Source organism: Paramisgurnus dabryanus, chromosome 1 (assembly GCF_030506205.2).
Source record: "Paramisgurnus dabryanus chromosome 1, PD_genome_1.1, whole genome shotgun sequence".
NCBI lineage: Eukaryota > Metazoa > Chordata > Actinopteri > Cypriniformes > Cobitidae > Paramisgurnus > Paramisgurnus dabryanus.
In genome coordinates this window covers 11,189,424-11,214,267 of record NC_133337.1, presented here as the reverse complement: position 1 = coordinate 11,214,267, position 24,844 = coordinate 11,189,424, and the positions used below count along the sequence as shown (strand labels likewise).

The 24,844-nt window shown below is 39.1% G+C and overlaps 1 protein-coding gene and 1 long non-coding RNA gene across 2 annotated transcripts; both read right to left on the bottom strand.

Annotated features, from left to right (window-relative positions):
• Positions 1–4,779: 4,779 nt before the first annotated feature.
• LOC141282998 (SCAN domain-containing protein 3-like) lies at positions 4,780–6,636 on the bottom strand. Its single transcript, XM_073816234.1, has one exon. The coding sequence runs from the start codon at positions 6,634–6,636 to the stop codon at positions 4,780–4,782; it is 1,857 nt and encodes a 618-aa protein (XP_073672335.1).
• A 1,053-nt stretch (positions 6,637–7,689) lies between these two features.
• Positions 7,690–15,281, bottom strand: LOC135746024 (uncharacterized). Its single transcript, XR_010531469.2, has 3 exons — positions 15,146–15,281; positions 8,650–8,742; positions 7,690–8,316 (listed from the first exon to the last, which is right to left on the bottom strand). It is a non-coding gene; the product is annotated as an uncharacterized lncRNA (long non-coding RNA).
• Positions 15,282–24,844: the final 9,563 nt, after the last annotated feature.

Here is a 24,844-nt window from a genome sequence, read left to right as displayed (position 1 = left end):
CGTTTTCCGCCATTTACCTCAACCACTCTCACCGCAGAAATTCGGGCCATTAGACTGTATTAATATTAACGGTCTATGATCTTCGTCTTTGGTGTTTTACGGCAGCTCGCATCCAGTTTGTTGCATGCTTAGGACTTCATGAAGGCTTACAATGTTTTGTTTTTTGCCCGCCCACTTGAAATCAAAACGTGATTGGTCGATTTGCCCGTCACTCTCCACACCAAAACACATAGCTTGGGATTCATGAAGTCCTAACCAATGAATGAGCCAGATAACCGGGCCTTAATAGAGACATAGAGACAGACGATTCTGATTGGATTAGATGTTTTCATGACATGAACCTGACAGTAAACTTAACGTTAGAAAATAGATGAGAGAAAATATATTACATGTATTGTATTAAATTGAATTAAATAGAAATGTAAAAAAATAAAAACATATTTTTATTGAATACTATATTATTTATTTGTATTATTATTATAAAAAATATTTTTATTAATTTTTTAGGCCTTCTCTGAAGGCGTAGAAGGCCCTGAAGGTTCCCCACTGCTGTTTACTAATGTGAGCTTCTGGCATGAGCCTCAGAGCAGAGCTCAACATTATTATTCATGACCCTTTCAAATAGGGAAAAAATAGACCATTAAATTAAAATGACAAATTCTAGGGTTGTAAATGGACATGTAAAAACGTTTCTGGATAATTTTTGCACTTAATAAAGCAACATACCTTCTATGTAATTGTCAAAAAACAATTTAACATATTATGACAACACATCCTATGGCACCTTTAATCTTAGTTATTAGGGTTACACATGTCAGAAACAACAAATATAGATTAGGCCCATTTTATTTGTATTTTATATTTTACTTTTTTGTGATGTCAGTGAAAATTCAGACTGGGCAAGTAAAATACTGAACCATCAGATTTCTTCCCAATCTACTCCAGCAATCCAGTATAACACATTATACTTATTTAACAGCCATTACAAAAAACGCAAACAAAAAAGCTTACTACTGTAGTTAGCAATTATTTTATTGTTTGTGCTTTATTATTTTATGAGCAGTCTGTTTAAACTACATACACTACACTGTTACACGTTTGCAACTCTTCAGCTTAATATGGGATTGCCATGGAAAACAATGTCCCTGAATCAATATGTGTAACAACGTGTCCCATATTTTGTGCATAAAACTGTTAATATAAGAATGCTTTCTTCCTCACACACTTACCGATAGCCTGCCTGCATAATCATGCACATGATCGCGTCTCGTTCAGGGCAGGCTGAGCTTTGGCGCTTGAAGCGCGAATGATGCAGCACGAGTGTAGACAAACCAATCATAAAGCGCAGTAAGTTAGAGAGGCGGGACTAAGGAAAGGTAAAGCCAATCATATTAGCGATGTGAATTTTGGAGGCGGGACTCATCTGTTAACCGTTTGTGTGCCACAAATAGTGCTATTTTTCTATATAAGAGTTTAAATCTCATTTAAATTATTCCTGAATGATTTCATGTTAAATTAAAATAAGCAACAAGTAAAAAACACAAGACATCAGTTGTTATATGAATAAAGATCTTTTTTTTTTTTTAAAGCACCCCAGAAAAAAAGGGCACTTTCTCTCCAGGAATAAAAAGGGCAGGTGCTCAAGCCCCCTTTGATGTCTATGTGTGCACGTGCCTGATGTTTAATATAGGCGAGATCGTTTTGTTGTTGTGTTTTTCATTAAGAAGAATAATAAACCCATCATTCAAGCAGCGCTTTATGGAGGAATAGCCGGTTGCTCTGCTTGGGACTGGCGGGTTTCTGTCAGAAGTACCTGCGCACATTGACTCAAGCACTTAAACCAGCTGTTGCACTCACATTTGCACGCAAATTCATACGCGATTTAACGCAGCGTACGCAAGCGCTGGATTTAAACAACAGTTGCATCTAATTCAAAAGTGAAAGTAAAATGCGCACTTCTGTGCATTTATAAGCCCCTCCCACCCGGTGAAACCGGTATAACCGGGTTTGTCACGCACTGATTAACCGGTGGGAAAATTCTGTCACCGCAACAACCCTAGTCCTTGGGTTCTTGAAAGCCGCTGTATAAATAAAACATATTATTATTATTATTATTATTATTATTATTAAAGGGGACATTCCATGAAAATCAGACTTTTTCCGTGTTTAAGTGCTATAATCGGGTCCCCAGTGCTTCTACCAACCCAGAAAACATGAAAAATAGCAACCCTGTAACTTTGTTTTGGTAAGGCTCTCTCTGCAAGCATGTGAATATATAGGTCATTCGGATTTCGCTCCCCGCATGACGTAGGGGATCTGATTATAATGATAACGCCCCTTCATCTGCGCTATCCAACCATGAACGGCCTCACGAGTGCGATAGACAGAGAGAAAGAATGACTGACAGCACGACGCGTTTGTATTCCCTCAAACACAAACAGGAGCCTACAATCTTATAACTTGTAGTTTTAATAATCTTTCTAAAGATTGAATTAGCGCTCTAAAGGATTAACCTTACCGTAGTGCAAGAGAGAGAGAGAGCGAGTGAGTGAGAGAGAGCGAGTGAGCGAACGAACGAGAGAGAGAGAGAGAGAGAGCGCAAAGCGACCGTTCACTAATATGATGTTTAATATGTTTCTGTGAAGTTTATATGAATGAACACGAGGATTAATGCACTGCACGAGACAGAGTGAGAGAACAACGCGTATTCACTATCATACACAATAAGCATAAATATGTTGTTTAATCATCTCTCAAGTTTCAAATGAATACAAAGAGTTACAAGATAGAGAGTGAGAGACTGACAGAAACGCGAATGTGTTCAATATGTGTACACAATAAACGTAAACATGTCATTTGATCTGTTTCTCTAAAGTTTAAGCATTAAACGTGTTGTTTTATCACAGATCATTTAAATGTGCTCGTGTGGTTTGGTCAAAAAGAAAACTTCTGAGTGTTTGTGGAAGTGTATTTTATTGTAACATGCTGAAAATCATTGTGCCTGTTTAAAACACTTTGATACCTAAAAGTCTTTATTTTTTATTCCACAATGTTCCCCATCTGCTGATAAACATGTATTTAGTATGCATAAAACAGATGATTGACTTTTTAAACTTGTTAAATTATATAATGCTTTACATCGCTCACTAACTTCTTTCGTGAGAGATTCTTTCTTGATGCTCTGTCTTTACTACAGCGCGAGCGCTTGAGACTCCGCCCACCTGAGGGGCTAGTTTGGATTTAAAGGGATACACACAAAAACGGTGCATTTTTGCTCAGCCCCATAAAGTGCCTATTTTAACATGCTACAATAAATTACCTATAGGGTATTTTGAGCTAAAACTTCACATATGTACTCTTGGGACATCAGAAATTTATTTAAAGGCGCTCTAAGCGAATAATGTGCGACGTCACTTCCTGTTGATGTTTGAACTGTTTTCAAACAGACAGAGCGTAGCGAACTCCTCCCCCTTCCCCTCCCTTCCGTGCTTTCATGAACGCGCCCAACCCCCACCCCCAAATCCTTCTTGTCGTTTATTGGCTGGAATACTTTGTTTTGTTTTGTGAAGCTAGGTTTGGCCATTTGTTGATATTGCCGTTTGTGAAGCCTGGGCTGTCTACAGAGATCGCGTTTTTTTACAGTTTGATCAGCGGACAGGCAGCAAGCAGATAGTGAGGAGATGTTTCCGGTATGTAACAAAAAATGTTTTATGGTCTAAAATGCTTCAATTCGCTTAGAGCACCTTTAATATCTTAAAAACGTCTTGTGGAATGTCCCATTTAAAACTTCAGCATTTTGGGTCAAAGGTAAAAAAAAATCATTGGGTTTGAATAATAAAATTATACTTTTTTAGTTCAACTAAACCTCTAATCACTGTTATATGTAGCAAGTTTAATTTTTTATTTGAGTTATTTTAAGGGTATTATTGCAAATAAATGTATGTTTTAAATATATTTTGTCACACAACTTGTATTGTTTTAAATAAAGGTTTTGGATATTTGTAACATATGGATAGCAGTGTTGCCAGTAAGCTACTGTAAACATCCTTAAAAATGTCTAACAGTGTACATCGGGATGCCCATGTCCAGTTTATATCCAGCTTCTTATGCAGACTACATACAACACTATATTTATGAAAACATTATGCTCACGAAGACGTAAAATAAAGTCAGGCTCTAGATCAGGGGTATTCAATTAAAATTCAAAAAGGTCCAGTTACTAAAATTTTCTCCCAGCAAAGGTCCGGATCTTATGTTGTCACTTAACATAATGTACCCTCATGTTAATAAAATCAATAACGCACATACATTTCTATATAATTTATTGTTACATTTCAAGTGCTTTCAAAGTAATATGCTTTTAACATACCGAAAAGTCTGAACTTGTATAGCACTTGAATGGAAAACAATACTGTAGTTGTCTTTACTACATGTCAAGTAACAGACACTTAAATTATTCTGAATAAAATAAATAAAAAGTGCAAACACAGCTTTGAGCAGCCTGAACTTAGGGCCTATTTCAAGTAATGTAAAACATTCAGAATCTTTTGAATAAAATAAAAGTGCTTTTAAACTTCAAGAAAAAAAATAAACAAAAGACATTTGAGCTGCCACCTTTTTAAAACATGAACTACATTTTAAATAAAATAACACAGGAAACTTTTCAAGTAAAATAGAACAGGGCAGAATTTACTGAATAAAAAAAGTGCAGAACTTTGAGCAGCTCCCTTTTTCATCTCTCCTTTCAACCTCTCCTTATTCCCTTTCAATCTTTCTTTCCTAGTGAGAGAAATGGGCATGTAACTGTCCTGCCAGCAGTTTGAATCTTGGCTTAAATGGGGTTAGTGCAAGTCTCATGCTCATGTGGAGATGCTCATTGGTGAGCCTAGAACGGTACTTTGTTTTAATAATGTTCATTGTCGAGAAAGCTGTCTCACAGCTGTAAGTTGATCCAAACATGGTTAAGGTGTGTAGTGCTACTTTGGTTAGACCAGGGAACATCGTTTCTGGCACAATCTGTAACCAGAAAGTAGCAGAGTCAGTTGTTTCAAAATGCCTTCTTAGAGCAACATCTGCTTGCAAATCAGTGAGCTCTAACTGTAAAGATCCAGGATGTGCCCACTTGAAGGTCTGTGTCACCTCCTTTGAAAATCCTCTGATTTCTCTGATAAGGAATGGATTTTCAATTAGCAGGAGGAGCTGGTGTCCAAGGTTGAAGCAGTCAAATCGTTGACAGAAATTTCCAATTAGCTTGTCTATGAAGCCGACGTAAGGGGAAATGTCTCTCTCACCCTGAATTTGTTCACGCATTTGTGGGAAATGCTCACACTCTGCTTGGAGATCTTCTTTGAAAATGTCCAGCTTAATCTGGAATGAGCGGACAGTTTTCATCAAATCGCAGATAGAATTTTTCTGACCCTGCAGCTTTAAATTGAGCTCATTAAGGTGTCCTGTGATGTCCACCAAAAAAGCCACCACATCCATCTTGTGCTTATCTTGCAAAAAGTTTGCAAACTGTGTTGCTTTTTGACTCTTGAGCTGCTGTAAGAAAGCAGCTATTTCCTTTCGGATGGACCAGAAGCGTTCCAGTGCATTGCCTTTACTCAGCCATCTCACGTTGTTGTGGAGTAGTAGGTCATTCGCATCTGCATCCATTTCCTTCAAAAATTCTCTCAGCAGTCGATGCTGATGGGATGAGGATGCCCTAAGGAAGTTTATAAGTTTCATCATGGTATTCATTACTTCAGCAAACTCTTCAGACAGAATGGCACAGAGAACAGTCTGATGTATGATACAGTGGTAGGCTATGAGATCAGGGTTGTCTTGTTTCATCCGTGCAACAGCCCCCTTCTCTCTCCCAACCATGGCAGGTGCACCATCTGTGGTGACTGACACTACTTGCTTCAGATTAATCTTTCTTTTTGTGAGCATCTCCTTTATCCCCTCATATATATCTTCTCCTCTTGTGTGTGTCTCAAGTGGTGTTGAACCTAACATGTCCTCACACATCTCTTTCTTCTCTTTGTGAGGAAATCTCACATACACCAAAAGCTGGGCATTATCCGTTACATCCGTGGACTCATCAATGGCTAAGGATATGCATACTGCGTTCTGAACAGCTGCATCAAGCTGTGCCAGTACATCCTCTGCTAATAGTTCAGTTTTTCTAGTTGTTGTTGTAGCTGACAATGGGATTTTTTTTATTTTTTCACACATGTCATCTTTTAGTTTACCGTCAAGTAAAGTTTCTGCAGCCGCATTTAAGCACTCCTTTACAACTGTCACATCGCTGAATGCTTTCTTGTGTTGCGCCAAAATCCACGCGATCTTTAACGAACACTCATTTGCACGTTGCTGCCCGGTAAATGCATGCGTGATGACACGAGTAGACCTGTCATACTGTGCTTTCAATTCGATGATTTTACTTGCCCTCACTGCGGACTTCTGCGGGTACATTTCCTCAAACGACCCGTGTTTGGTCTCATAGTGACGCTTAACGTTGCCACTTTTGATTAACGCCACATTTTCACAGCATATGAGACACAAAGGTTTAGAACTGGCTGCAGGCAGAATAAACATGTATTTGTCCGTCCATTCATCTTTAAAAGTTCGGTTTTCAGCATCTACTTTTCTCATTTTTGAGCAAGCCATTTTCTCTCATCTCCTCTCTTTCTCTCTCTCTCACACTCGCTGTTGCTGAAAGGTAAACAATCGATTTGATTGGCTTGGCTATTGATGACGCTCCTGTTGTAATTACTAGATTAGCTGCGCATGAACAAATGATTTATATTTTTATTAATATCAAAGATTTTAACGGGTCCGGACAGACTCGTCACTCGGTCCGGACCCGGACCGCGGTCCGCCATTTGACGATGCCCGCTCTAGATCATCGTATTAACATACCCGTTTTGATCACCTATCATTGCTATAATATACATACATTTTATAATCGTAATCAATATAAATTATCTAATTTTATTTTCTGACACATTTATTCTCTTAAAAGCAGCTATGAAACAATATACATTGTAAGAAGTGCTATACAAGTAGATGTGAATTGAAATTTGATTGTACTTAAATTTTAAAGTAGCTAAGATGTTAGTTTGTTTTTTTACAGTGTAGGTTTAATTTTGACACTTCTAACACCCTGTACTAAACAAATCTAAGGTCAGTTGACATTCAGGTCTTAGCCCAGACCATGTTATAATATATAATGATCATTTGATTAAATATTGAAATTTTATAGAATTAAAAAATAAATAACGCTACCATTTTAGATGTATCTAGAGGTATTTCAGAGATTTAATTAATTTACATGAAGTAAATCTTTAAAAAAGAGTGGATAATAAACTAAGAAGATGCCACTTTCAATTTTACCCTCAGACATACTTTAAAATGTGCTAGAAAGGTTTGCTATGTTTTAACCATATTCATCAATGAGTAGACTGTTTAAATTAAAGCTTTTTGGATTTTAGCCCACCGCTGACATTGCCAGTGATAATAAACACACTTAGATGTATTAATGAATTAATTCTTTCTCTTTAATTATAAAGTATCATTTTTAGCTTATACTGCCATCCAGTGACATTACATTACATTGCATATGATACAATTATAGTTTAGAGCTTACATCTTATTTTACATTGCTCTTCTCTATACTAAGTGCACATACCTGTGCAGACCATTTTTACAATATTATTTTACACACACAATGTTCAACACTTTCAACAGAAGGATTTTCCCACTAAGGATGAATATAAAGCTCCAGACGTCCTGTGACCCATTCTGTTTACATAGCCATTTTGGCAGGCAGGGATAGCTGGGACCATTTGAAATGGATGGTGCCAGCAACAAAATATAATGCTTTTTAACATGTAGCTTTCATGACCTGCAGTATCCATATATCTAAAATTACCTCATCAACTTTCCCTCGTATTGGAGCCTATATCAGCCCAATTATTAAACACACTTTAAACTCTTTCATGTCATTTTAGCGTTACTATTAAAGATAAAACCTGAAACATAAAAGCTGTCCACCATGTTGTAATTCTAAGGTTTGTAAGGTCTAAACAGTCAGATTTTAAATTTTTGTTCAACCACTATCGATATCAATGCTACAGGTGCTCTAGGGCTCTTTTGATTGTCTACCAAAATGGCGAAGTTAAGATGGGTGATGTCAACTGCAATATTTAGTACTTTAAAAGAGATGCATCTGTATAGGGTGCAGACAGTGAAGCAAAGGCTAACAACATAAAAAAATTACCAATATATTATTATAATGAGTTGTGTGTTTTCTGTCTTGCTTTTAGAAAGGACCTGTAAAAAAACAATATTATTGCAATATTAGATTAATAATAAATGAATGTATATATACACTTTGTACAGTACACATCACTGTTAAAAGTAAAAGGTTCTCAGCTACCACACTGGGATTCTTTAAGGACATTTTAAGCGTAATTCACAAGCACACAGGCATTTTTATAAAATTTTAAAAGGAGTTAAAGTAACTTTAAGATCTTTGAGAAACTTGCTCTTAGCTTCTGCAAAAACTCTAAAGATGGTCAATGTTAATCCAGTAACATCATAAGAGAATGCTCTCAAACTTATATTTATATCTAAATATAAAATATTTAAAGACACTTTGCAAACCTGTTATTTTGCTGTTTGGTGAAATACAATTCCATCACGCTGTTTTTTCCAGTTTGCTACATAATTTCCTCGATTTTTAACCGCTTTCCTTATCTGTAAAATTAAAAAAGTACAGATTAATTGAAAAGCACTGAAGCCTCATCTAAAAGATCACACAAAAAATATATAAAATGTAAAAAAAAAATAACACAAATGGTCAGGAGAGATGACACTTATTTTGTCTATTTACTTGTTTTCTGTCTGAGAAACATTTTTAACTAAAAAAAGTGTAAAAAGTTTTTTTTCTGCTATCTATATTTGCTAAATTGTTATTGATTTCTTTGCTTGCTTGTTAGTTTGCAAAGCTAACATAAAAGGCTGATGAAAACACTTGTAGATACAAGATTTAACAAGATTTTACCACGGAAAGGAGGTTGGTCAGAAATTGTAATCAATTTATCATGGGCTTTTGTATCCCATTGTATCTGTGTTCATCTTCCCAAATCCTATCATTATTATTCATTTCATTTTCATTTTATTGTCCACAATGTGGTAATTTGCCTTCGGTCTCATAATAACAACAATAAAACCAACAACAACAAAGACAACAAGAATAGCTTGCAGACATCTTCAAGGCAACAATGAACACAGCAGTAGCAATTACGTACAATACATCAACGGGACGTATTGTTCAACGTCCGAATTGCATTAGGAATAAAATATTTTTTTTATAAATATTACGATTTGCCCTAGGTACTTTATAACGTCTGGCATTCCTTCACCATAGAAATCCATGGCAGCCCAAATAAGCATACAGTTAAAAGTTACAATATTTGGCACACAGACAGACGGCAGTTTGAAATGTTAACATACCAAATTTGTCTCTATCTCAAATCCTCTAGTGCCACCAACAGTTCAAAGTTTAATGTAGATTTTTGACTCGCAATTGCTAAAAACAAATTTCTTCACCTCTGAATCCTTGGCTCATGACTATTCCAATTCCCTATGATATCATTTTCTGTCAGGAAAATTTGCATGAAATTTGGCATTTATAATCTAGGACACTACAGACAAAAAAATTTAAAGACTTTTTGATCCAATATACTGTGCAAACGAATCTGATGACAAGCACACCAAAATGCATGTGAGGCTGTATCTTTGCCAAACTTTTGGTCATGAGCCAAGGATTAACGGATTAATTTTTGTTCCTCACAGTTGGCGGAAAAAGAAGACCACTAATGGATCCAATAGAGGTCGTCACCCCTTCGACCTTGACCTATAAACATCAATGTCTACACTGTCTAGCAGACAGAAAGTGGTCAGTGAGCTTAGTATTTATTTACACCAGTGGTGAGCGGTGACTTTTTTAACCGGTTATGCTGAGTAGCACCATGTCACGTCAAAACTGTGCCCAGTGTAGATTGTGTTTTTTGTATTTAGTCAGGTAAGATGCATGAAAGGGTTGAAATGTTGTATTTTTGTATTTTCGCTGGGTTGCATAGTGCCACAGAAACGGCATAATACACATTTTAACGGTCCAGCAAATCTGTTTAGTAAAAATCTCAGATATAAATCAGAGACAAATAAACACTAAAACGACAGTTTAAATGAATGGCAGAAGTATTATTTAATAACGAATTTTAAATAAGTATAACATAAATTGTCATATTAGTAGCCTATTATAAATAAATATTCTTCTTCTTCCTTTTATTTCTTAACACCATTCCAGCATCTACGGCTATATTCATGGTAAGAACCAGGTAATCCATACACAAGTTTTATTCAGAGAAGTTGATTCATACACAAGTTGGGGGAGGGACAATTTGGTATCTCCAATTTGCCTAACTTGCGTGTTTTTGGCCTGTGGGAGGAAAACGGAGTACCCGGAGTAAACCCACGCTGACACAGGGATGTCAGAAACTCTACACAGAATGTCCGCCTGCCCTAGCCTGGGCTCGAACCGGGAACCTTCTTGCTGTGAGCCAACAGTGCTACCCACTGAGCCACTGTGCCGCCCTATAAATAATTATTATAAAACGGTTAGTTCCAATCCTTGATTCCGATTGGTCAATAGGTGTGCTTTATTCACGATAAAACACGGCTATGACCGCTTCAACCAAAGGTTCTGTTTATCACTGCACCCTTAGCAACACCCTTAGCAACCACACATAATGGTTTGTTGTTTTTATTTGAGCTTTCATGCATATTACACATTGGAACACATTTTTGTTCATGGTCAGGGACTATTTTTTCTAGTGGAAGGAATGCTTTTTATTGATTTAACTTCATGAAAGTTGCACTAATATTTTTTATTGTGTGGTAACTGTTTTATAAAAGCAATAAGGTACTTGAGGCAAGTGCTGTATCGTGAATAAGTAACAGCTGAAGGGGTTGCAGGCACGACGCGAACAACGCCCTTCAGCCGTTTCTTATTCACGATACAGCACAGCCTCTCGTACCTTATTGCTTACTTAAAATATAATTAAACCTAAGAATGATCAATACAAACATGTGCCTGTGAAACCCCAGCAGAAATCATTTTTCTGTCATTTACGTTTTTTTTTTTTTTAGATAAAATCATATTATATACAGTAGAGAAAACCTTGATATATTTAATACTGACTAAGGCTATGTCAAAGATTTGATGAAATTCGATCTCAGAACTTTCAATTTAAAAACAAGCTTAAATTTAATGCAGCATCGCAAATGAACCATAATTTGCTTGTCTATGTGTCACACACCACGTGAAAGCTTAGATTCTCCCATTTTCATTGATACAGTATGTCACTAAAGTCAGTACACCCCTCACATTTCAGCAAATATTTTAGTTTATACTTCTCAAGGGACAATTCTACAGAAATTAAATGTGTAAATATTTTAGAGTAGTCAATGTGCTGTTTTGTATACCAGTATAGATTTGCTGTCCTCTGACAATAACTTAACATACAGCCATTAATGTCAAAATAGGTGGCAACAAAAGTGAGTACACTCTAAGGGGTTGTGTACACCAAAACTTTTACGCCCGCGGCCGGCGCATGTTTTCAATTGTTTCCAATGGAAGCTCGGCGTTTTTCAAATAAGCCAGCAGCTAGCGGGTTTTTTCCGCGCTGAAAACCGGTGCTCGGCGGTTTTTTCGCGCTCGGCGCTGAGCGTCGAGAGTTGAAAGAGATTCAACTTTGGGAGAAAAGCTCCGCTCGTCAATGTCAGTTCTCACACGGCCGCCCAATCACAGTGGAGGAGGGGCGGGACATTACCACAGCAACCAACTGGCTCGCAGCTGAAGTATCACAGCTACCAAAGCGCTCAGCTGAAGAAAGCTGGCACTCAGCTGAAAAACAGCTGGCATTCGGCGTCCTCAAGGCGTTTTCAGCCGCGTTTAAAAGTTTTGGTGTACACAACCCCTAAGGGGCTGGACACACCAAAACTTTTAAACGGGGCTGAAAACGCCTTGAGGACGCCGAATGCCAGCTGTTTTTCAGCTGAGTGCCAGCTTTCTTCAGCTGAGCGCTTTGGTAGCTGTGATACTTCAGCTGCGAGCCGGTTGGTTGCTGTGGTAATGTCCCGCCCCTCCTCCACTGTGAGTGGGCGGCCGTGTGAGAACTGACATTAACGAGCGGAGCTTTTCTCCCAAAGTTGAATCTCTTTTAACTCTCGACGCTCAGCGCCGAGTGCAGAAAAAACCCGCTAGCTGCTGGCTTTTTTGAAAAACGCCGAGCTTTCATTGAAAACATGCGCCGGCCGCGGGCGTAAAAATTTGGTGTACACAACCCCTAAGTGATAATAGATGTATAGTGCTTAACCATGCTGAGTTACAGTACAGTGGCCAGGGTCATAAAAACGTTTTCCAAGACGGAACTGTCATGATTTCGGTCTTACCGGCCGCCTTGTCTTTGTTTCCTTTATGTTTTGTGTGTTTTGTTTTGACAGCTCCACACGTGCTTGCCTCTCACCTGGTGATCTCGTTATCGCTGACTCTTCTCACCGGCGTCACACACCTGCTTCCTATTTTTGCCCAATCTGGTTTGATTTAAATTCCCCTCGTGTCCTCAGTTCTTTGCAAGTTCGTCTTTGTATGTTCATGCCGCTCTAGCTCCGTCTAGTCTTTAGTCTTGTCTAGTTTTGGAAGGTTTCTAATTATTGCCTGTGCTCTCTGCTGCATTTTCATCTACCCAGCTCCCCTGCTCTGCCGTGTACGCCGCTAAGGATCTGATTGTTGTCATCGCCTGTGTCCTGTTGGATTTAGTTCTCGCCACCGATCTCTCTCTCTCTCCCGGCTGGAGTGGAAACAGCTGCGTTTTCGCTCCATCGGTTAGACGGTCGGCCGGAGCGCTGTCCAGCAGCTCTTCCTCCTGAAGGCGGTCTCCCTATCTAATAGCCACTTTCGTTAGGCTTTACCTGCGCTTCACTGAGCATTTCAGGTAGGACTTATTCTTCATCACATTTCTGCATCAAAATGTTCAGTCAGCAGTTTGTAGTGACCGAATAAATGCCTCTGCCTCGGAAACGGATTTGAAGATGTGGCGTCGTTCGGCGTGTGTAACTATCAGATTCGCGGGGTAAATCATGCCGTAGCGGAGCCCCATTTCCCTGAGCTTTGCCTTCACTCCGTCAAATTGTCGCTGTTGCTGGCGGGTCTCAGATGATAGGTCCGGGAACAAGCTGATTCGTTGTCCTTCATATCATAGTTCTTTTAGACTTCTAGCTGCTCTCAAAGTTTTCTCTTTATCCTTGTAGTTCAAGAACTTCATCACAATAGGTCGCGGAGCTGTCGAGCGGTTAGGGTTAATTTGTCCGACTCGGTGTGCTCGCTCAACAACAAGCGCAGAATTGAACGTGTTGCTCAGAAGATTAGGGAGCCAATTTTCAAGAAAAGCGCAGACGTCCGACCCCTCTGTTTTTTCGGGTAGACCGATCAACCTCAGGTTTGAACGTCTTCCACGATCCTCCAGATCTTGTACTTTATTGCGCAGAGACGATGTTGTTTCTTCAAGTTCTTTAACTTTGTGGTGGAGTGCTATAACGTCTTCTTCGGTTTGTGAAATTCTCTCCTCGGCTTCTCCTATTCTTTTCGAATGAGCAATTAAATCAGATTTTATGCTTTTTATAGCATCCAGCATATCGGTATTTTGCTTTGAAAAGTCAGCCCTCAGAGAATGAATCGCACCCAAGATGTCATCGTTTGTAGCCATATTAGCCGTGCTCTGTACCTCGTCCACCTGTTTGCTAACATGCGTTTGGTTATCTCCGTCATTTTGTGTCGGTGGCTTCGATTGTTGTCCCGATTTGAAAGCTTTTGGTGGCATTTTGTATCGTTTTTTCTTATATAACAAGTATATCCAGGTTAGGATCTTTTGAAGGAGTTTTACACAGAAAGTAGGCAGCGAGCCCTCCTCGTGCGTCTTACCAGCGCGCCATAACCGGAAGTCTCGCGGTCTCCCTATCTAATCTGTCTCTCTGTTCTCCAGGAGCCCTTCCCTGTGTATCTACGGATGCGTTTGTGGATGTGTTTCCCACAACCCAAGACTTTGCTGAAGGCATTTGGCGGTGTACTGACGCTCTAGTGTTGTCTCTTATTCGCATTATTCTCACGAGGATTTCGGATCAAGTGTTGTCTCTTTATTCACATCATTCACGCGAGGACCTCGGATCAAGTGTTGTCTCTCTCTACTCCACATTACTGACATTTACTGATATTCAATAAAACCTCTGCATTGGGATCTTGTGTTCTGTCATTCCTAACAGGAACAGGACACGCAAGGGTCGATCAAAGAAGTTGAGTCCTTGTGCTGTGCGTCAGGTGCAAAAGCTGGCTTCAAATACAGACACATGAATGCTGCCAACATTTTACTAGAGCTCTAATGCTTAGACCACACACAGCACACTGCAACAATTCAAAATAAAATAAAATACATAAAAAAAATATGTAAACAAAAAGTAAATTGGGCACGCAAGCATTTGGCGAAAGTTTTATGGTAAATGGACTGCATTTATATAGCGCTTTTAACAGACCTATGGCCATCCAAAGCACTTTACAAGTTTTGCCTCACATTCACCCATTCACGCACACATTCATACACCGACGGCGGTGTCAGCCATGCAAGGCGCCATCCAGCTCGTCGGGAGCAGCTGGGGTAAGGTGTCTTGCTTAAGGACACCTCGACACTTGGTCCGGTGGAGCCGGGGATTGAACCACCAACCTTCCGGTTTGTAGACAACCTACATGAACCACTGAGCCACTGCCGCTGCTTCGCCTCAGGGCTCCACAGATGATTCCTTTTGTGCATGCCCTGGCTTCAAACTGACGGTTATGCATGACATGTCAGTGCCCATCATCGTACATTTTATGCTCAGTTTATTACAATGGAAGGAAGCGATGTCGCGTCGTCCACCTTTGTTTACAGTCTATGGGCCAAGCCCTTAATTATGAAGAATTTTAAGGCTTAATGCCATTTAGGTCTTAAATTATCATTTACATGGCCCATGCACCCAATTTACACATATAAAACAGATGTCTCACCTTGCCTATAAACATCTCCATGATATTTAGGTCATTAAGATTGATGCCAGCCTCAGCTGTAACCATAATCCTCACCACATCTTTTCTCACAAATCCTGTGAAAAAAAGGGGCCAAGAACGGTTTATTTAAACATATACTGTATCTATATATATATATATTTTTTTAAGAAAACGAAAGAATGTGAATGTGACAAGCTTTTTTCATAATACATGTTCTGCATTGACTTTTATAGAGAAAGTTTAAAAAATGATCTTACTGATGCAAACAACTCCTGCGTAAAGTCCATTCACACAACTGCTAATGTTATATCCAGTAAATGAACATTCCTGCAGTGTCAACTCATTTCCAGTACATACAAGATTATCCATCCATATTGGCCCAACAAATGGACCTACATATGCCTGCGGCACTGCAACTTCACCACAGCCAAGCTCACTACACAAAACTGCAGCCTCTTCTGGACCCCAGTTTGTGTGACACACTGAACCCCAGTGATTATTAAAAAGAACCTGAAGTCTGCCATTACATGTACTTGTGCCATTCACCACCTTTACATCTGTCAGGCGTCAGGCAGTGAATTATTATGATATAATTATTATATCTTCAGTCATGAATGATCATTTCATCTTACCTCGACATACGACTCCAGCATCTTGTTTATGACCACAACTGCTTTTTCCAATTCCATTTGATAGACAATTTTTCAATGTTACCTCATTCCCAGAACATATCACATCATCCAGCAACACGGATCCTGAACCCTCGCCAAAGAAAGCCCCAGTCGGTGCTGCAATTGGAGTCCCACATCCCATGCTCTTACACACCACTGCAGCATCTGTTAAATTCCAGCCAGCATCACAGACGGTTCCCCATTCATCATTATATAAAACTTCCACTCTTCCAGAACACACATTAGCTCCATTCATTAGTCGAACATCTGAAGGAGAGTACATAAAAAGTTGATGTCAATGTGCCAAAGTCATTCTTACAATTTCTTTTCTGCAAATTGTCTGCAAAACTCTGTTCAGCATAATACTGTGATGATAATAATACTAAATATAGACAAGCCACATAAAGATATACTACACAATACTATAATACTGTAATGATTTCCACTCAATGAGTGCATTTACATGCACAGTCTTAAGCCGGTTATGCTTAATAAACTGATAACACGTGGGGTCATGTAAACGTGTAAAACTGTTTTCCTTTATCGGGGAAAGCCCATAAACGGCGTGAGCAAAAACCAATCTGCACAGGTAGTTTTTTGGCCATTACGCCGATTTCGCGTGGCATGTAAACACCTTAACCTGCTTTCTCACAGTTTTGTTCATGTGCGCATGTCTCCGTGTATGAAAGATAAACGTCACACGCGGAAGCGCAAAGTAACGCATAAAAGTCTCCGCTCGACTAAAGCAGTTGGCAGAGAAACTGTGAAAATAGAAGCTCATGTTACATTTACAGGTTCTGCACACACGAGAAGAGATACAACAGTACAGCTTAAGACAGATATGCCGTTGACTTTTTGAACGACTATTGTGTACTATAGGTGGTGACGTCACTGCCTGCGAGAAAACTGATAATTCTTCAAGTCCCATGTAAACGCAGTTGTCTGCATAGCCGGCTTATTGATTTGCATGTAAACACATGAAAACAGTTTTCTGTAATAAGCAGATTTTTGATAGTTATCCGCTTATTCTGTGCATGTAAACATACTCATTGTTAAAAGATTTTCTGTACAGCTATTTACAGAAACTGGTGTTACTTTATTTATTGCTCGCTGGTAAGCAAAACGATGGTGTCCGAGAGGGGTCACTGCACTGCAACGGAAGAAAACACATGCATATAGAAACTCCAGCAAATCAAGAAAAACATCTTCATCAGTTTGACAACACATGCACTGCAGATACTCACAACCAGAGGTGAACACTACTTAATTTTACTTTTTACATGAAAGTAAATGTTCAAGTACTCGTTTTTTATCAGTGTTCAAAACATACATTTTAAAGCATATTATCATAATTTTTACTCCACTACATTTCATAATTTCAAGTTTTTGGTTTAAACATCTAGTTTTGTTTTTAATTTTACTTAAGTAAAAAGTACTTTCGTACTTTTAATAAAGAAAAGTAAAAGTACACAATTTTTATGTTATTAGGTACCAAATCAATTTTAATATGCAATATAAAAGGAATACACAGTAGCCTATGATTCTATGCTTTAGAATGTAATTATTTTTTTTGGAAAGTAATTTTTTCCCAAGAGAAACACTCTGATAAAGCACAGATGCTTGGAAAATGTAACTTAAATACTAGGGTAGTGTCCACCTCTGCTCGCAACACACACAAATACAGAAACGCGTTGCAAATCCTCACAACACAAACAAATACTGAAATGTGTTACAAAACTCACAACACATACTCATACAGAAACATGTTGCAAATTCTCACAACACAAACAAATACATAACGTGCTGCAAGCAGAACAAACCACAATAGAGGTGTTTCAGGGGGTCACAAAAAGTGATGCACCGGTTTGAGAAATGTAGGCTAAGTTGTTTCAACACACAATCAGGACAAATCAAGCAATCTTTAATTATGCAATAGTGACACGTAATAATATTTTTTTTACTCTCATAAGAACACTGTGACATTCCTGTCAGATCCAAAATTAATGGAACAACATTGCTTTTAGGGCGTTTTCACATTAGCACTTTTGGTGCGCACCCGGGTTCGATTGACATCAGAGTTCATAGGCCTATTTCACAATATGGCGGCCGAGACCGGATGTAGGTAGAACGCTTTTCCGGTCGCGCCGTCGCCGTCAAGGATCTCATTCATTCATTCATAATCATAATCATAATGGACCGCTTACAGCTCGTTTTTTCTCAGACATTAACTAATTTACCTAAAGTAAGAATAGCAGATGTTGTCCGTTTTGTTGGTAGTTTTCAGGGAGAGGTAAGAAGATCAAAATTAGATAAAGATTCCATTTTTTTGAGCGATTTAGTTTCGATTATCAAGGTATTATGCTAGGCAGTTATCATTGCAGAATGATCAATGTTGTTTTATGGATGATTTAAAAGTGTTATTAATAAAAATAATTAAAAAAAACTAACTGTGTATGGTTCTGTGTGTTCAGTCACAAACATTATTTCAGGGAAAGTTGTTATTAGGGCCAGGTGTTATAGGTCGTTACAAAAGCGAGAGGAACCACATCAGCTTGAGGTAAATAATAAGTTACTGGATGTAATGGTATGTTTTCTGATAAACAGATTGTTTCCAATGTATTACTTATATCAATGTATGTATTAAAAGAAGCTAAATAGTTTTGTAATAACAGCACCAACTGCATTTACCATTAACATAAGCTTTTAGCATTATAATGGTCATTGTAACCATTGTACATTGTTTAGGGCATTTAAAATTGTATTAAAAAGTTGATACTATAAATGTACACACAAAATAAGTAAATAAATAAAGTAGAATGATGTCATTGTATGTTAGTATGAAATATGTTATTTTAAGTGTTTTTCCCCAGTAGATGGCAGCAAAGTTTGACTAGACTGGGTCAATACAAAAATGCAATCTTTACATGGAATTGGACTAGAAATTTTAATATTGTACAAGTAGAATTATAAATATAAAATGTAGCTACAAATACACATTGTGCTGTTGGGAGTAAATGGTTCAATGTACTTCTTAAATGAACAGCAAAACAAATAAATATGTAAAATACACGAAGGTCTTTCTTTCACGTTCTTCATATCACACTTGAAACCATCACCCCACCTGAACTGACGGCATACACACGCTCATGTGCTGCTCGAAGAAGTTTGTGCAACCATCTGGTTGCATTGCTTTATCAGACAGCACATTTTAGTAAGCTAGGCATCAAGACTGTTCCAGCTGCCATTGCGTGCACAAGCAAGGAAAATGTAAGGTAAAATATAATAAAATAAGACAACTCATCTTTCAAACACATTTAATAAATCATCAGTTAAAGCTAGGATAGGTAATGTTTGAGAGCTAGCAAAATTAGAAAATGGCACCTCTTCTAAGCTACACCCCCTCTCGTTAGCACTCCGTCCAAAGCTACGCCCCCACAAACATGAATGCGCATCCACAGTCGGAGTCAGCTGCAGGTCACAGGAAAACCGAGTATTTCAACACATTATAGGCATCAACCAAACGACTTCATGTCTCATTCACCTGTAACTCAACTGATTTACACCGACAGAGAATCTAATGTTAGCATTGGGCTAATACTAGCTACAAAAATAGCTACGTTGCCTAACGTAACATTTATCATGGAAATAACAAATCCCCCCGAAGCAAAACAAATTATTACCTGTTCAGCAGAAAGACCGCAACCTCGGCATCGCTTTTCAGGCCCTTCAGCTCCCTCAGTTGTCTCCACCGTTCAAATGCTCCACCGATGTTTACGCGAGTTTGTCCTCTGGCTTTATCCAGTACCTGTTTAGTTGCAGCCTTTTCTGCCTCAGATTTTCTTTTTCTAGGTTTTTTATTAGGGCGAGCAGTTACCAGCAAAGCTGGCAGTGGTAGTTTTGGCTGCTTTTTATCTTCCATTGTGCCGGTGCCGCAAACTCCTGCTTACTCGGTGTAGTGTTCAGGGTGACGATGACGTGATTAGTGCACGCAGGGCAGCGCGCGCAGTGGGGCTGGGGCCACGAGACATGAAGGCATCTGATTGGTTCTTTACACACGCACCGAATGGCAGTGATTGGTCGGAGTTTTTACTGTCCTGCAGCTGCTACAGAGGTCTGATTGTTTTCATTCCGTTTTCTGAACACATAATGTATTGACTACTCTCAGGATAGAAGGACCATTTCACCCAGTATAATAAAAAATGTATCTGAACAGGATTACCTACGCTAGCTTTAATCATAAAGTTGTACTTAATAGTAAATCAGCAGTAAGACTCGGGGTGGACGCGGACTTCATTCTCCGTGAAGTGCATAACACACACAAAACTGCTGCCCCTCCTCACTGTAAATGATGCTCACTCATCTCTTCGAATAGCCCAGATCCAACGCTTTTTGCATTTTCATCGCTCGGAAAGCTGTTTAATGGTTATTTTTTCTTTGAATTTAAAAACAAAGGCACGCTACAAGACTGACTACTTTTAGTCTCCGCCATCGTTTTGGATAGGCTTTCACCGGAATAGCTTTCACCGGAAATGCGTTTTACCTACATCCGGTCTCGGCCGCCATATTGTGAAATAGGCCTATTACATTTGGATGATGTGAACGCTGTCCTCCGAACTCGGGTGCGCACCGGCGAAACGTACTCGAGTCCGCTTAAAAAGGGTGGTCTGGGATTCGTTTCATGTGAACTCCAGATCGGTTCGCTGCTAATGTGAGCGCAATCGTACCAAATCGTGGAAGTGAACCGCTGTTAATTACGTATTATATGGAATGTACCACCAAAACAGACGTGTGTTTGTGTGCGTGCACTTACCTTGACAACAAAATGCATAGAATGCTTGCTTGAGATTTGTTCTTATTTTTTTAAACCTTTGGTTTTGTTTTCAAAGAAATAATACAGAAACGCACTTTCGTCTGTCTGCCGCAAACATACTAAAGTCGTTTCGATGACAACGCGGTCTGTCCAGCGACGTCAATTTTTGCGGAGGCATTCAGAAATCATATCTCTGCTTGCAGTTAGTCAATCACACTTGTCGTCTTCTCGTTTACAACGGTTGCCAAGCAACATGAGAACGCGCCGGCTGCAGCTTGATGATGCAAGCGTACCGCGGTTCGGATGCAAAAATAATATGTGAACACAGTACTTTCGTACTTTTAATAAAGAAAAGTAAAAATACACAATTTTTGTGTAATTAGGTACCAAATCAATTTTAATATGCAATATAAAAGGAATATACAGTATGATTCTATGCTTTAGAATGTAATTAATTTTTTTGGAAATTAATTTTTTTCCCAAGAAAAACACTCTGATAAAGCACAGATGCTTGGAAAATGTAACTTAAATACTAGGGTAGTGTCCACCTCTGCTCGCAACACACACAAATACAGAAACGCGTTGCAAATCCTCACAACACATATTCATACAGAAACATGTTGCAAATTCTCACAACACAAACAAATACATAACATGCTGCAAGCAGAACAAACGACAATAGAGGTGTTTCAGGGGGTCACAAAAAGTGATGCACCGGTTTGAGAAATGTAAGTTGTTTCAACACATAATCAGGACAAATCAAGCAATCTTTAATTATGCAATAGTGACACGTAATAATATTTTTTTTACTCTCATAAGAACACTGTGCCATTCCTGTCAGATCCAAAATTAATGGAACAACATTGCTTTTAGGGTGTTTTCACATTAGCACTTTTGGTGCGCACCCGGGTTAGATTGACATCAGAGTTCGGTACATTTGGATGATGTGAACGCTGTCTTCCGAACTCGGGTGCGCACCCGCGAAACGTACTCGAGTCCGCTTAAAAAGGGTGGTCTGGGGTTCGTTTCATGTGAACTCCAGATCGGTTCGCTGCTAATGTGAGCGCAATCGTACCAAATCGCGGAAGTGAACCGCTGTTAATTACATATTATATGGAATGTACCACCAAAACAGACGTGTGTGTTTGTGTGCGTGCACTTACCTTGACAACAAAATGCATAGAATGCTTGCTTGAGTTTTGTTCTTATTTTTTTAAACCTTTGGTTTTGTTTTCAAAGAAATAATACAGAAACGCAGTTTCGTCTGTCTGCCGCAAACATACTAAAGTCGTTTCGATGACAACGCGGTCTGTCCGGCGACGTCAATTTTTGCGGAGGCATTCAGAAATCATCTCTCTGCTTGCAGTTAGTCAATCACACTTGTCGTCTTCTCGTTTACAGCGGTTGCCAAGCAACATGAGAACGCGCCGGCTGCAGCTTGATGATGCAAGCGTACCGCGGTTCGGATGCAAAAATAATATGTGAACACAGTCCATGGGGGGCATGGGGAGGGGGGAGCAATCGAACTCGGATTCGGACCAGGCAATCGCACCAAATGTGAAACCGTCCTAAATCACAGTCTGTCAGCAAATCCAGCACTGACTTCTTTACAAATGAATCCGCGGTACAATAAAGTAAACAAATACTCGATTTTTCACACGCGAGCTGAAACTTCTTTAAAAATAAACTTTAAATATGCATTCCTAATGTTAGGTTCTGAGGGAAAGTTATCCAGCCACTGTGTTCTTCCACAACCGGGCACTGCAGAAACTTTGGCGATCTTTAAAGGTATGTTTGCTGATTAGACACTACATATGGTTTGCCTCACACCATGTGTTACTCCCCTACAAGCAAAACTGGGGGCGGGGCTACAAAAGCAGTCTTTGCCAATCTACTTTGGAGGTGGTATTTAAAACCTCATCTACTTTATAGATTTCTACATTGCAGGACCTGGGGCCTCATTTATCAACAGTGCGTAGAAAATGTTCTATATTTGTACCTACGAATGAAATTTAGAATGTGCCTAAGTACAAAAAAAAATCGGGATTTATCAAACGTGCGCACGGGGTTCATACGCACATCAGTAAGTAATCCTTGATAATAAATCCCACTTGTTCTTAAGCACCATGCTCGTGCACGTTCATGGTCATTTGCATTCCGAAACGCCTCCAATGAACCATATATGGTATACACCTCCCGTTATAAGTCACGTGGTTGTGCTTTTTCCCTCATCTCAATAATGGCAAAGAGAGTGAAAAAGAGGAACTTTACAGACACAGAAATTGAGTTACTGGTGGATGAGGTTAATAACACATCTGTTTGGTTCACGTACGGGAGGAATGACTAACAAAAGAAAACAAATCTGCATGTTAGCAGTGAGTTTAATTCCGTTGGGTATGAGAACACTTCTAGAAATAAAAAAGTGGTTTGACATAAAATTATCAGCCAAAAAAAAAAAAAACCGCTTCACAGCACACCGACGTGAAATCTGTACGAGGACAGACAATGACAGAACTTTCCTTGGACATAACCAGCATTATCGGCGCGATCTCTGAAAACGCACTCCCAGAGGAATTAATGATTTGCCAAGTCTTCCAATAATGCAAGATAAGCCACTGTGTCAAGCATTTGACTGAGCTTTCTTATATAGGGTTAGACACTTATTTCATTAATTAACTTCAATACTGATTTGCAGTTACTTTATTAACAGTAATCATTTCTAACACCTGGGGGTCGATAATAAATAGGCAAAGTGTTCTTTTAACGCTGGGGATGGACGGTCCTGTGTAGTATCGCTATTCTACCACTAGATGCTCTGCGTACGCATACTCCGAGGTGTGCGTATATTTACACACATTTCTACGTATATGTGCAATTTGATAAATTCCACACTTTGCGTAAAACTGTTCCTACGCACACTTTACGCACACTTCTGTTCGTACGCACACTTGATAAATAAGGCCCTTGGTGTTTTCTGGGCTTGGTGACAAAACAGTTGTATTTCGGTAAAAAGGATGTTTTCAGTTCGGAAACTTGCAGGATGTTAGTTTAAGTTAAAATGACCTCTTACATAACAAATCAAAAAAATCTAGTTAAGTTGATTCTTTAAATGCAAAGAATCCAAAAAAAGTACCCTTACGAAAAAGAAGTATACTTAAAGGGGCTGTCCGTAAGTTGAGAAATTTCTAACCGTTACTGACACCAGTGGCCGTTAAAGAAACTGCAGCCAGTCTCATGCTCGTTCTCGGTGGGCACACTCGTACGAGCATGACCACAACAACCAGAGTTGCCATAGCAACCACAGACAGCTCATTGAGATTCACCAGCATGTTTACAAATGTAAGAAAAGTTACAGTACTGTAAGGTTATTGTTTGACAGACCATATTTTAGCAAAATGTTGCAGTGCTACTTTATATTTTCAACAGAAGTATACTTCTAAAAGTTTTGTAACACGACACTGTAAAACACACTCCCGACACTCACAATCTTAATGCACTCCTGCTCTGAATAAAGATAATTCATATAAGAAAGTAACTTTTGAAACGGTCCTGTGCTACATGCTATCGTTAGCATTACACCACAAAATAAATGCTATCGTTAGCATTACACCACAAAATAAATGCTATCGTTAGCATTACACCACAAAAACAATAACATAATATATTACAGATGCCCTGTAACTATGTCTTACCTTTGCAGTAAAAAGGAAACCTGCTCAAGGTCTGTTTTCATACCCAGCGCTGACCGGAGCTCCCTCCAAGAATCAAATGCCAATGCCATGTTTAATCTTGTCTCTTCCCCGACGCCCGTTCACGCACTATTTTGGCCGCACTAGATAAGGATTTTTTTTAACTTACGAGGAGTTTCCATAAGTGTCTGGATTGTGCTGGAAGTTGGTTGCTTCTTTCCGTCTACAGAGTCCATTTGAAACATGCTAGCGATTGCCGCTGTTTACTAATGACTGCTGTACGCGTCTATATGGAACGCCCAGGTAGACGAGCACGCGCATGACGTCACATTTTGAATTTCGCGCCAATTCGGACCCGACTCCTTCAAACAGAAAAGAGCCTACAGGCTGATAGAGACAACCGTGGAGGACACTCAAGGTGTCATTCTTTCTATTACATTATGGTTGCCTCATAAATATACAAATGAAAACTCTATCTTAAAGATTAGTAAGTAGAAGTAATAAGTTACATTCAGCCCCTTTAAAGTTC

What these genes read in the sequence shown, in the direction of transcription:
- LOC141282998 (XM_073816234.1), bottom strand. Translation starts at nt 6,636, where the DNA reads ATGAGAAAAGTAGATGCTGAAAACCGAACTTTTAAAGATGAATGGACG.